At 35.2% G+C, this 13,922-nt stretch overlaps 1 protein-coding gene across 15 annotated transcripts in view; it reads right to left on the bottom strand.

Moving 5' to 3' along the window:
- USP33 (ubiquitin specific peptidase 33) overlaps positions 1-13,922 on the bottom strand; it is a 49,705-nt gene that overhangs the window by 20,051 nt on the left and 15,732 nt on the right. For 7 of the 15 annotated variants that reach the window (XR_012836515.1, XR_012836516.1, XM_075759676.1 and 4 more), the window contains 11 exons: positions 12,647-12,716; positions 11,180-11,293; positions 10,349-10,427; positions 7,785-8,202; positions 7,211-7,351; positions 4,276-4,388; positions 2,770-2,942; positions 2,563-2,666; positions 1,954-1,987; positions 1,126-1,171; positions 208-388 (listed from right to left, as the gene is read on the bottom strand). Coding sequence is in view for 13 of the 15 variants with exons in the window: in XM_075759676.1 (XP_075615791.1) it covers positions 208-388; positions 1,126-1,171; positions 1,954-1,987; positions 2,563-2,666; positions 2,770-2,942; positions 4,276-4,388; positions 7,211-7,351; positions 7,785-8,202; positions 10,349-10,427; positions 11,180-11,293; positions 12,647-12,716 (1,473 nt within the window). In the remaining 2 variants the exon portion in view is untranslated. The remainder of the gene's footprint in view (positions 1-207; positions 389-1,125; positions 1,172-1,953; positions 1,988-2,562; positions 2,667-2,769; positions 2,943-4,275; positions 4,389-7,210; positions 7,352-7,784; positions 8,203-10,348; positions 10,428-11,179; positions 11,294-12,646; positions 12,717-13,922) is intronic. The other 8 variants (XM_075759682.1, XM_075759686.1, XM_075759687.1 and 5 more) reach the window with 2 other exon arrangements.

Below are 13,922 nucleotides of genomic sequence, written 5' to 3' on the forward strand. Positions count from 1 at the left end.
TTAGATATGCCGTACAATTTCAAAGATGTGTCAACTCTTAAAAAGCAAGCCATCTTATGGTTCAAGGTAAAAATCACACCATTTATCTTTCACATTATAATTACCAATGCTCATCTATTTACCCTTCAGTATATACGTATCATCCTTAAACAGAAGTGCTGATGTGAATATCGACTGCAAAGACAAAACAATCAACCTCACACTTACTGCTGGCAGTTCCATGATGGCAGATGACAGATAGAAGATCGTAAGTCACTATTTGAACTGGACTGTCCTTCGCAAGGAAAGGCTGAAGATCAAGGCCTTCCAAGGGAAAGGACACGTGGGTCCCAATTTTTGTGGAAAACATAAGTTCATGTCTAAATCTTTTGAGATGAATGCACAATATCTGTAAGAAGGATCAACAGATTCACTCAAGAACTATACATGCTACTATTTGATATTTAATAACTACACTGTACATGCCATCTTTTCCTTTTATCATCCCCAAAAGATCACTTTTCTCTATGGCCTGAGGCAACTATCACAAGTTCTGTGTTTCACAGATTATTTTTTTTTTAAATCAATTGCAGCTCAAGGAGTCAGAAATTAATTTGTAATTATCAAAGACTTATCTTACTGACAGTATAAAAACCCCAGAACTGAACAGTTACTAACATTGATGCAGCAATGAACAACATACCTTCTCTCTTCCTCAATGCACCTATTGGACAATCTTGTCACAACGGACATTAATTCTTCATGATTATTGCAGCCATCAACTCATGTTTTGAAGTGTAAGATTGGATTACTTTTAAAATGTAAAGTTACAAGCATTACTTATTGAAAAGATTTCCAGTCTGGCTGTAGTATTTAATTCTATGATCTACAGTACAAATAAGTTCTGCAGGCTGACCATAACAACACAGAAAAACCCTATTCTAACTTTACTTTTCATGTACAAGGTTCGCTTTCTTACAGGGTGAATAATCAAACATTGCTCACATACTTAAAACAAATGCCAATAAGAAGATACACTTTCATCATATAACATTATAAATACAATTTACTCCATGCAACTCAATAGTCTTACCACATTCCTAATCATGCAGAAAAAGTGCTTTAAAGTGCATGTACTAACAGTACCTCAGGAAATTTTTGCACTTTGCAGAATTTCACTCCATTTCTTAACCTAAGCAAAGAAAAAAAAACAACAAAAAACCCACAACCAATACTTAGTTCTGAAAAGGTTTTATTTTATTGTGCTAGATCAGCAAAAGTCTAAGTGGAACATTATATTAGTAAACCCCAAATATTTCTGGAATGTAGACTAGAAATGGAGTAGCCTAAATGGTACAAACAATGATTCTTCAGAAAAGACAATCTGTACTGCTGAAAAATTCAAAGCAGCAAGTACAGATAATCGAGTTCTACCTAGCTAACAGTTTCTCTTCACATAAAAGAACTTTAGGTTTCATGAAAAAGAAACCAACTAAGAAGAAATTACCTACAGCAGATCACCAGTTATATGGAAAAGAAGTGTTATTCCTTGCTACAAAGGGCTTTGAGCATTCCTCAGACCACTTCTGTTTCTTGGTTCTTTAGTATTTAAAGTCATAGTTTATTTTTAAACACACTGAAGTGACCTACTGCATATCATTGAAAACCTGCTAGTAATATAGAGGGCTAAAAGCTTTTATTTTATCAATCAAAAACAATTTACAAAGGTCTAAAATTGTAAGGAACATAAAAAAAAAAAAACTAAGCACATTTCATCCGCAATACGGTACAGTGAGTCAGAGCTTCCCAACTCCTGCACTTTTGTAATACTAAATTTCTGACAGCCAGAACACAAGGCAGTATCAAAAGATTAATACTACTGCGACATATCCAACAGAAATAAATGCCTCTTGACTAACAGAAGCATTAAAGCACTCAAATTAAGACAAGTTAAACAAAGGTAAAAGAGCTTACTTTTTACACCTTCCACAGCTGTACATGTTATCACCTGCAAATATCAGGGAGAAGAAAAACAGCCATTATTCTCTAAATCCAAATAGTTATCCTTCAACTGCATACATTTGATACATAAAAGTTTCAAGGGAAATATTGAATGCAATCTAAAGATAAATTAAGTCATAAGAGTGTTGACATAGCAACTAAGTAGAAAGGTTGTTAGATTTTATGCTTTCAATTATGAAGCAGTAAAGCATATCTGAAGAGATGATGCTATATAATTTAAAAGGGAAATAATTTACTAAGTCCAAATTAAAGTTATGAGTATTAATATAGGGGGTTTTGAAATTTTTATGAACCTTCAGTTGATACCATTTCATTAAGCCAAAGGCAGATTTACTTGGCATTTCTAAAGCAGCTTTCACGGGCATTTCTTGCCCCAAATATTGGGTTGAGTGAGAAGCTTACCTTTTTGAAATGAACGATCCCATAAGAGCAAGGAATGACTGTATTACAGTCTAACAGGTGGCCTTTGCTTAATGGCGTGAAGCTAAGAAGATATTAATCATCTTATTGTGATCGAGGAAAAAACACAGAAGAAACATGTTCATGTAATTAACCTCTTACCCTTGAGCTCATCTCTGGCGAAAAAGGCAGCAAGACAATCTTGTAAGGTTACAACTGGACCCCAAAACCAGCTAGGAACACATGAGACAACAAACCTGAAACATCATTGACAGAAAAAGAAAGAAAACCAACAAATGTTCTGCCAGAAGAGCAGAAACTTGAATTTCAAAATAGAGAAATAAATAAAACAAGGTAAATATTATTTACCTTTTGAAATATTCCATAAAAAAAGCTATCCATCCCTGGGGGGCATACACTTCTCCACATGACCCTGCCTTGACTAGAGATGTCTGATGACTTGCAGAATGGAGTTTAGCAAGATCTTCCTTACCTGGAATAGGCAAGGACAGATCCTGAAAGGTCTCCAGGGTTACAGACAGCTAAAGAAGAAAACAAATGAAAAAAACCAGAGTTAAGCTTAAAGAGAAACAGCAATTAAATTGAACTGTGTAAAGTTCACCATTAACTTCTAAGTCACTGTATAACTAAAAATTCCACTAGGTAGCAAATTAATTATAAATAAGGAAATGTAAGAATTCATTTTCTAAAAGAGAGGAAGAAAAAAAAATTAATATTTTACAGTGAGCTTGCACATTGTTATCAGTGAAACTTTCTTCTTAAGTTGCTATTAATTATTTGTCTTCCTACTAGTCATGCAAAGCACTATGATTTTTGCCGCAGACTCCTATTATACGAGGTAGTTTCAGAAAGCTTCAGCCCATTGTTTTGACAGCATTTTAGTTTGACATTATCTTGACCTGATGTAACTTGACATGCTGCAAAAGAGACCCAGCTGTGCATTTTCTTTCTCCCATGCTGGCTTTAGGAATCACATAGTGACAGAGTAAAACATCAAACTTTAAAAATTCTTATTTGTTTTTTGAACTTGCTCACCGATCACCCTGAGGTCTCTGTATTCTTAGATCTAATGCAAGGGAAGCAGTAAGGGCATGCAACTGCATCAGGGTTAGGTTTAAATCTGATGTTGAGAAACTTGTCCCCAATGCAAAGATTTGGATATCCAACATTTGATACTATTGCTTTGAAATTGAAGTCGTTCACTAGACATGTTTAGGTAATTGACTTTTTAAAATGATCACATGTGCTGTTCCAAGTAATTCTGTGAGCAAACAGTATAGAAAAAATAAAATAATCAACTGTTCCTATATTGCACCACATCTTGCAGTAGAGGACAACTTCAGAAATCAGTTAATGATTCATATAACCTGTAAAAGTGTCTTTATCTGGATTTTTTGAAAGACGTGACTTTACTTTGCCTCAATCTACCTGATAAGACTGTTATAGGAGTATGATTGGACTACCATCTTTTACTTTGTAAGATTATGTATCTGAGAACTTACGACAGTAGCAGGTATGCATTAGGATATTTAGAACATTACTTGCAACTTATCATACCTAAGTAAAGTTGAAGAACAAGCCTCCTTGTCCATCCTTACTATAAACCAATTCTCAAAAAGTTATTTTTCAGCTCTGAGTAAATATCCAGCTCAATGAAAGCTGGCCAGCCTAAACACAAAATGCTGGTAGTAGCTGCTATGACTATTTGAGTGACAAGTATGAAACAGCTAACCTTCTGAGGAAATCTGCCACAGAAGAAAAAGTTACCAGAGAATGACTGTATTCTTAAAACCGTAAGTATTTGTATTGGAGGAAAAAACACATTAAAAGCTAGAACTTTCCCTCCTTACTCACCCGATCACAAGTCAAGCACTGTACTGAGCTTATTATAGTCCCATCAAATATATCAGAGATAACACTCCTGTACTTCTTGCGCTTCTTCCTTTTTGGTGATGATACAGTTGAAACTATAAAATGACAAAAAGAAAACAGAGAGTAATCAAGATACAGTGAATTCTAATTTCCTTCAACTTTACATATATAATTAGAGATCACACATATTTCAGATTAAATTATGAAACAAGCTCTGTTTTCTGTTTACTAAATATTTTTTAGAAATCGCACAAGCAGGTTACTGCTAGTACCAGGCAATTCACATAGGTTACTCAAGCAGTTTACAGGGGACAAACACCAGAAAGCTTTGCCTCTGTTTAAGTAGAACTCAAACTGCTGGTCTTGAAATCTATAGCCTACTGCTATGAGATTCATCTTGGCAGGAATCTCCCAAGGTATAAACTTAAAAAGGCACATTCTATCTGACATTTATTTTGATCCCATCTTTCCAGGAAGTTTTAACCATGTTGGGCTGAAGAACTCATACACAAGCTTATTGTACCACAGCACTGATGACAGCGGGTTGAAGTAGACTAAATTTACTACAGAAGTCCAGCCTAAAAAAATAAAAAATCTCCAAGCCAACAACATGTGCTCCCCACACAAATCCACTACTAGTTAGGTAGACACACCAGAGCAATCTCTTGGGCTCTATAGATTGCTGGAATGGTAGGCTAAAATGAAGACAACAAAACCTCTTCTGGAGTCAAGAGACCACTCAGAAGTCTTGTAGGAGTCAAAGGCAACCTCTGCCAAAATGCTGACAGCCCGTAACAAGATAGGCAGTGAAATGTGGAAATAATTACAGTGCGAAGGAAACTGATTTACGCCAATAAAGCTTTCAAATAGAACACAACCTCCCAAGGTTCCTTTGTACATAAAGAGTTTGCCCATAAGCAAATACTCTTTTCTCTCTACTGTCCAGCAGTATTATATATTGTCTCCATAGCATCCTATACCTAGAAAGATGTTTAAAATAATAGAAAAGTCTGACTTCAAAAAGTATCTCCAGCAGGAAGAACAGCTGTTAGAAATAATCTGAAAAACCCTCTTTTCCACAATGCATCAGGTATATTTTATTTATCATGGACACAAATTGCCTCATATAGCCTTTTGCCCAGGATTCTCTAAGGCTCCTTTCTATCACTTATTTTGCCACTAAACTGCTTTAAGATGATTCTAAAGTCTTCATTTATCAGTGATGTGGAGGATGTGCTGTATTTACCCACACTAACAAACAGCAGGAAGAAATGGAAGACACCAACAAGCAGGGGCATCTTAGAACTGTGGCACCCAACAGACACCACGTGCTTTCAGCAAGGGGGGAAGTGGAAGAGAAGAAGGGAATAGGTGTGTTGTAATTAGTATTAGCCCCGAGACACAAGTCCTAGCACACTAAGGAATTCCCCTAGCATTATGGGGAATTAAGAAGAAAAAAACCAAACCAAACCACCTTGTGAGCTTGCATATGGCTGCCACACTACTCTCCTAGTCAGTTCTACTGCATACATATCTGTTTGCTCAATACTCAATAAAGATAACCAAAAGTTAAATTACTAGGGAGTGACAAATATCAGTAGTCTAGATTGGAAGAGATCTTTGGTATCATCTGGTACAGTCTCTGTTCAAAGCAGCACTAGTTGAACTTTGGAATATCCAAGAACCTCAGGGTACCTCTGGGCTCCTGCCTCTGTTCCAGTATTCAACCACTCAATGGAAAGACTTTTTTTCCTTCCATCTAATAGAACTGGAAGCAAGTTGCAGAAAGGAAAATTTCTATCTGCTGCATGGCTTCAAGAACAGTCTGGCTCTGCCTTCTCTATAACCACCCATAATGCTGATGACAGCAGCAGTCCCCCTTTAGCCTTCCGTTCTCCAGGCTGAACAAACCCAGCCATCTCAGCCTCCTTGTTCCTCTCATACTAGGAGGCTTGGCTCCAGACATGTAGTACCTCGTCTGAAAAAACTCACTCCAGTTTGTCTAAAGCCTTCCTGTAATGGTGAAGCCAAAACTGGAGACAGTAGTACAGATGCAGCGTCAAAACTGCTGAACGAATGAACCAAGGAGGTTGATGATTTAAGTCCATTAAATCATTGTCATTCAACATCAATGCTAAAGCATTAAAAGGATAACATGAACATTTTCTGAACTTGGACAGCCTGTTGACTGAAAGATGATCACAATATTGTTGTTGTGGGAGTTGTTTGGTTTAATACTAGCCTTAAAAGCATGTTACAAAAGACAAGCTTTTATTAAAATAGTCAACTGTTAGACTAATAAGGGCAAAAAAAAAAAAAAAAAATCATGTATTGTTCCTCGTGCCCTAAAGCTGTGCTGTCTTGTATCTACAGACAATAGAAGTCTAAACATTCTGGATGCTGATAAACACATCATACTACGCAAAGTGCCAAAAGAAAAACTCTACACCACAATGACAGTAACCACCAGAGAGCAGCTAGCATTTTTACAAGTCTATCTACAGTATAGGTACACATGGCTCCTTAAACCTTAATAAACTAAAATGCTGACTTATCAAACTTCTGCTGAAGAACCAATGTACATATTCTGACAAGCATTACCTTTCCGTGGCTACTAACTTCTCCCACATTTTCCCTCTCTCCAAAGCAGTGCAACTGAGAAAGTTGTCTAAAAATATTCCTTTCTCCCAAAGCAGAGGCAAATACTATTCATGCCTCAAAGGAATTAGAATTTTACAGAAGAAAAGGGAGTCTTATTATATGTCCAGCATATAGAATATTCCCTCTCCCCACTGGGGATAGGGGATAAAACACCCCCTAAGAACAACACTGCATTGCTATGCAAGACACAAGAAACAACAAAATGAAAACTGTAATTCAGAGCAATTCAGGACCAGGAGGGAAAAATAACGGGCACCTTTTTTGTGGACTGGTGCCAGTGAAGAGCACGATGAGAACGATTTTGGAGGACTGCTTGATAAACGTGTGTTTATCCCTTCATTTGATGATGGGGTTTGGGCTGCAGATATATCATTCATGTTGACATCATTGATGTACTCTGCAATAAATATTTGCATTATTTCATAAATTCTACCAAAAAGTGTACTGGAGAATGAACAGACACAATAGTTATGGAATTTGTTTAACCACACTGTCAGGTCACTGGACATTTAGGAATGAAGGACCATTTCAATTCACATACCTTTAAGTTAAGAATAAACCCAAACTCCCCCACTCTTCTGGATTATCTGAACCCTTACCCAGTACAAATTTTAGCTTTTCAAGGCAATTCAAATTGAATTCAGAACACCTAAACTGAAAAAATAAATTAAGAAGGTCTACTGTTTACAAGTAAATCCACTGTTTACAAGTAAATCCACCTACCCTATTTGACATACACTTCTCTACTGTATTCTACAATTCATTTCCACTCACACAGATATTCTGGCTAAGAATTTGACTGTTTCAGTTGCGGATTAGTAATGCATTACCCGAGAATCTGCTGTGTATCTGTACTTTGACAGTTCCTTGATTATTCAAAAATTCAGTGGTCTCTGAAACAGTACTTGTGTCTTTTTCCAAGTCTTCCATAGAATTTGCTCGTTTAAGCTTGTTGCTTGGTATTTTTTCTTTCTGCCAATCTTTGCACGTAACTGAGTTATCATCATCCTGAATTAACATGGTTGTCTCTGCAGGATCCTCTAAGACAGGTTTGAAAATAGCATCATTTTCTGTTTTATCACAGGTACCACAGGATTCACGAGGCTGAAAGCCTACATCTGACTGGCTCTTGTCTTCTTCCATACTCTCTTCAACACTCATAGGCTGGACATCTTCCAGTTCTACAACTGGTTCTTTAAGTTCTTCATGAAGCAAATCCATTAGACAACGCAAAAATTCTTGTGCATCCTAGGATTTTAAACAAGTTTTACAATATTACTCCATTTTATTTAGAAGATATTAAAGTCCTATCAGGAAAAGATACAGATCACTAAAACAAAAGCTACAGCTAGCCGCTAAAGAAGAGTAAGGTAAATTCCTCTGTCCCGGGTGTAATGTTCAAAAGAAATTTAATATCCAGACCACATATTTGTTTCTTGCATCCATTTCTTGCGTGTCACAAGTAATCTTATCATACAAGTTTCCCTCAAACCACTTCAATTCCCAAAAAGCTTATTTCAACAACTTTAACAAAAATACTGCCATAGCTAAGAAGTTAAATGTAACTCAAGCAACTACCAACAGCATGGTCAGACTCCAATTTTGCTGGTAATGGCACATTTTAGGGACATTTTTTTAAAAACCTTATACAGTATCTTCAGCAAAGCAATCAGAACCTTGCTTTCACTGGGCATGGAAATACTTTATTAAAAAGTATTATGATGTACTTAGTCCATCTTTCCAATTGCATCATACTGTCAACAAGATCTTAATTCTTCTTCTCAAGCCTGGACAAGATTCCTCAACTATCAGTGTTTCCACAAAGAGCTGTCAAGTATTACTACAAGCCTGATCTGTGTTTGGAAATATCTTAAAAGCCACCAGATTTCAACAATCCATGCAGTAGCTTGGTTCCTGGCAATGGAGAATATCTAATAAAGCAAGCATGGGAGAGAACAATAGCTTCTTCTTGGCATCTACTACTGCTTCTATTTTCTCATTTTCCTTTTTGTATTTTGGTTGTTCATAATAATAATTTTTGCTGCTCAACATTCCCATCTATCATACCAATTACTTATTAAGCTCGCAACTGGTGACTAGAAAACATTCTTTTGCTTAAAAACTACAACTAGCAGATTTGAGGTTTGGGTAATGAAAAAAAATCTAGTATGACTATTTGCTGGTAATCCTTTAAAAAAAAAAAAAAGACAACTCAAACCTTGAGATACAGATTAACTAATAAACCTTCTTCACTGAGCAAAAGAATTCCTTTTTCTCCCTGAATATTGGACATGGCTACCCAACTGGCTGCTCAACTTGAGGATGGGCAATAGGAGAGTGCTGGTCATGAGAGACCTGCTTTGTTTTAACTGTTGCCATGAAACCTACTAAACATACAACTGAAGTGTGATCCAGGCAGAAAGTAAAAAAGTTCTCATTAAGTGTTGCTCTGCATGGAAAAAGACATTCTCATCAGTGTTCAAAGCTGCAAGAACAAAGTTTCCATACAGTTTCTTTTTGGTTATCAAGATTGATTTTTGTACTTTTCCAGAAATTCATGTGGCTCTTAAGAAATTCATGAGTAAATTAAAAAACATCGAGATTACTATTTAAACATTTACTTTGCAGCTACATGCAGCATTTGAACACTGAAATGTGTTCCAATCCTCTACTCCACAAATATGAAACATGCTGAATGAAACATCAAAATTCTTTTGAATAACAGCAGATTCCTGGAAGATATTAGTCAGTTTTTCTAATTACAGGGTTTACATTTTTTCTCCAGCCCAAAAGCTTTTAATAAAGTACTGCAAATGGTATGAATGCAGCAAGACATTCTGTGGAGAATCAACTGAAGAATGCCGTTACTATATAATAATCCATGCCTCTCTAACAAGTTACCAACAATACTGCTTATGAAACACACAGTGATGAGTTGTGGGGGTTTTAGTTTGTTTTTTCAAAAGATACTAAATGAAAATTGGATACTTATGTTTTTTAAAAATTAAATACCTCACAGATGAATATAAAAAATCTATTCTATTCTTTTTCATTTTTGAACACCTTTATTTTGTTTTCTGGAACTGCTCAAATATTAGCAGCATTATTTCACACAAAGGAAAAATTTTAGATACATAATATTTTAATTTTCCTGAAAAAAGGGAAAAGGAGCTATTTTCAGACATTGAAGGCCTTTCAAGAATTTGATATAAACAAACATAAAGCCTGATTTAATTGTTGATGGTTCAGTTTCAGAACTGAAACATATAAACTAAAGTTGATGTTGCATTTGCCTTAAACAAATATAGGAAACATGGTATCTTATTTTTAAATGTAATGCTTAAGAGATAACTTTATGGCTTAGGCAGATTTAAAAGACATCAGAAAGTTTTACCTGTTGAGAGTAGCCTCGAAACATTGGATTAACAGTTTTAATTCCTTGAAATAAGCCAGTAGGAACAACAGAACCAGGCCTAAAGAAGGAAAAAAAAAAGTTTCAAATATATAAATATACACAAAAAGCAAGCATTTACGTGGAATTTTCTATCTTTGCTGGGATCCCAATTTTACCTGCAACTGAACTATAACACATCTAACACCAACAGTATTAATCTTAACCAAACATAATATTGGTATTGAATAATTAACAATACAATTTTTTTAAAATCTGTCATCCAACAGAAACAGAGACTGTATCAAGAATTTTATGCCACATTTCAGCGAATCAGGTGACAAATCAGACATACTACTGGCACTATGGACCATTACTGTTTCTTTACCTTTGTACTTGTATTTTGAAGTTGTATTTTCTTAGACAGAGATAACAGAAATTCCATATAAAGAAATAAAAGAAGTTGATAAAACATTGATACAGAATGAAGGACACAAAGAGGATAAAGTAGTTAAAAATTTTAGATGTATTTCTGGCAGATATAAACTTATTTTTAAAAGCTTAATGCTACTTTGTATAGTGTTTATTATCTATTTCTTGTCAGATCTTCCTTACTACAATTTACATCAATTATTTGTCCTATCTTTGGTAGATATGGAAAAGAACAGTTTGTCAGGAGAGTTTAAATCCTGCAAGTTAGTCTTTCCTTCCTTAATTCATAGGAGTAATTCTGTGATATACATAAAATAAAAAGTAGAAACCTAGGACAGATTAATACATCCTTCATGACTCAGGTTTATTTATAATAATTTCATCACCAAAACGATGCAATACCTGCTTTTGTGCCAGAGTTCCGTCATCAGCTTGAGGTAACTTTTACAAATTGCCGGTTTCTTATCTGTTCGGGCTAAGCCTCCACAGTCAAGAAAAAAGTGCGTCAAAGGTGGGCTGATTAAGAAGAAAACAGTGTTTTTTTCAGGTTGTTTCAAGTTTTCAAAATACAAGAGGAAATCTGCATTTCATACACAAGATTATTAAAAAATTAATACTATTATGTAATTGAACAATTTAATTTTCTACATCCTTAAATGCAGCAACCAAACATTTCCTAGTAGGACAGCTTCAGCAGTACAGCAACACTGCTCCTCAAACATATTCTGACATTTCTTAAAGCACCGGAATTGTCTAATGGGATTCAAATTCAAGGCAATTCCTACTAGCCATCACAGAAGTACACATGTAACCACTACAGCACAATCACCATAAGCCTAGTCCATAAATAGCATCTTAAATCTTCTTGCTCTAGAATCCAATAATGTCACATTATGTTTGTAGGTAAATAATTTATACTGAAATGATTATTTATCTGTTTACTTCATGCAGTGTTGCCAACTCTCAGACTCTCTCACTTTTCTCCCTTCAACCCCCCTTTTGAAGTCACAATCCCTCATACAGATCGGACCTATTTTTATCCAAGAAAGGAGATATCCCAGCATACTTGCAAAATTTGACATTTCTCAACAGAATCATTTCCTCACAATTAGATGCCTTGTCCACTACTTTACCTTCTAGAGATTTGCCTCAGTTCTCCTCTCCCTCAATAAATGATCTCGGCGAGCTCTAACTTAGCCCTGTATCCTGTCTTGGACTGCAGCCAAAAGCAGATGCACACAGTAAGCAGGTATGATATATGCTCAAGTACTGTCCCCACCTAACCATTCTGAGTGCAAGAAACTTCAGAGTTGGACAGTAGTTTTGTCTCTTCAGCTTTTGCAGATTTCTCCTTCGTGAACTTGTCTGGTATCCTCATGTGATAACAGGATTTTGTATTCTAGCCATTCCTAGGATGACTTAGCATAGAATGTCCTAGATGCATTGTTTATAAGAACTGAATCTGGACCTTTTGATCTTAACACGTCTCTCTTTTTTAATTAGGGTTTATTCTTATGCATTTCCTTTGATTTCTTCTGTAGCAGGAAAAAAAAACAACCCACAAATGTAATAGCTTTTCTCCGATTTTCTTCTAATTTCTAGAACTGCATGTATTTTTATTTAGGACAGTGAGGACTTCGAACGAAACAGGGAAAAAGCTGAGGAGCCCATATACCATAATACTTTTTTTTTTTTCCTCTTTCCCCCCCCCGATCAGTGGCACAATTGTTTGCAGTATATAAGACTGAGATTTAACAAATACATATCTTCTTTCATGGTAGTGTAGCCCTTCAACATCCTTAAGTCCCATCTTGAGAAAATGCATGTATAAGCATATATACAATTACATTTACAGCCATTTTTCCTTACCAGTTGGAGAGAGCTTGCAAAGCTGCATTCATGTAACAAGTGTTTCCAATATTTTTTAATCCTGTTAGACCTGAAAACAGAATGAATATTCAGCAAGCCTTGTCAATCAAGGACAAGACATTAAAGAAAATATTTCCTAGAAAATATGTACTAATTAAAATACTTGTGTAACACTTCTGATGCCAGTTATAACACAGAGTTGTAACTAAAAGAAACACAGAACTCCTAAAGGAATACTAATCTAACTAGAAGAAGTATTTTGATTTTGGCTGACTAAAACACTTCAGACAAGTAGACTGTATTTCATCTTACTAACTTTTCATGTTTTATGACTGGTGCAGATTGTAATTTGTTTATCAATATTTAAGTTTTACTTGAACTTAATGATTTACCTGTTCAGTTAAATTGTTGCTATGCTGCACTTGTAACTGTTAATCATATTACCAAAAGCTTCTCAAGGAAGATTTCATTCTTCTATCTCAAGTTCATGCTGGTAGTCAGATTACACTGAACATTCAAAATCTACTTAGCATGTGATTATCCCAGAATCAGAATTCTAATTACCTATGATCAGTCTTTTTCTATACCAATTATATACCCTTTTTTTTATACAGACTGCTCAGTTTAGACTTCCCCACAGAATTTATGTTCAAGCCCAGATTGTTTCCTTTCTTTACTGATACCCACATACACTTGTTCCACACACACATAAATATATTCTTTCAGTGATAATGGAGTCACGAAAAATGCTGTCTACATATTTGAGGAGAGGCTATTTAAACAAGTCATAATTATCATATGATCTCAATTTAAAAAAAATTAATACTTGCTATACATAGCTACTAAAGTGTTAAATTAATGAAGTAATTAATTTCAAAATAAAATTGCTTTTGTGTGAGAAAATAGTAACATTAATAGGCAAAGAATCAATAAGACTGGAAAACTTAAAATATTCAGCAATCAACACTTGGCTCTATGCAATCCTTGAAGTACAGGAACTACCCCAATTGTTTTATTCTGGAAAAATAAAACTTACTAAGAGGATCCTTTTACATCTAAAAACCAGTTTGGTTACTTCAGCTGAATTTTCTAAAACAAAGAACTTCATTTTTAAGTTTTAAAAGGTTCTTCTATCTGTCTGAATGGAAATATAGCCCTGCTTTCCACACGTGAACCTACACTCTGCCCTTCCAATTTCTGCTACAAAGTGGATAGTCATTATTACAGAAATTGGAAAGTAAGAACAGTCATAGAAGCTTTTTCCTTTAAATTTGAC

This window comes from Balearica regulorum, chromosome 8 (assembly GCF_011004875.1).
Source record: "Balearica regulorum gibbericeps isolate bBalReg1 chromosome 8, bBalReg1.pri, whole genome shotgun sequence".
Classification (NCBI taxonomy): Eukaryota; Metazoa; Chordata; class Aves; order Gruiformes; family Gruidae; genus Balearica; species Balearica regulorum.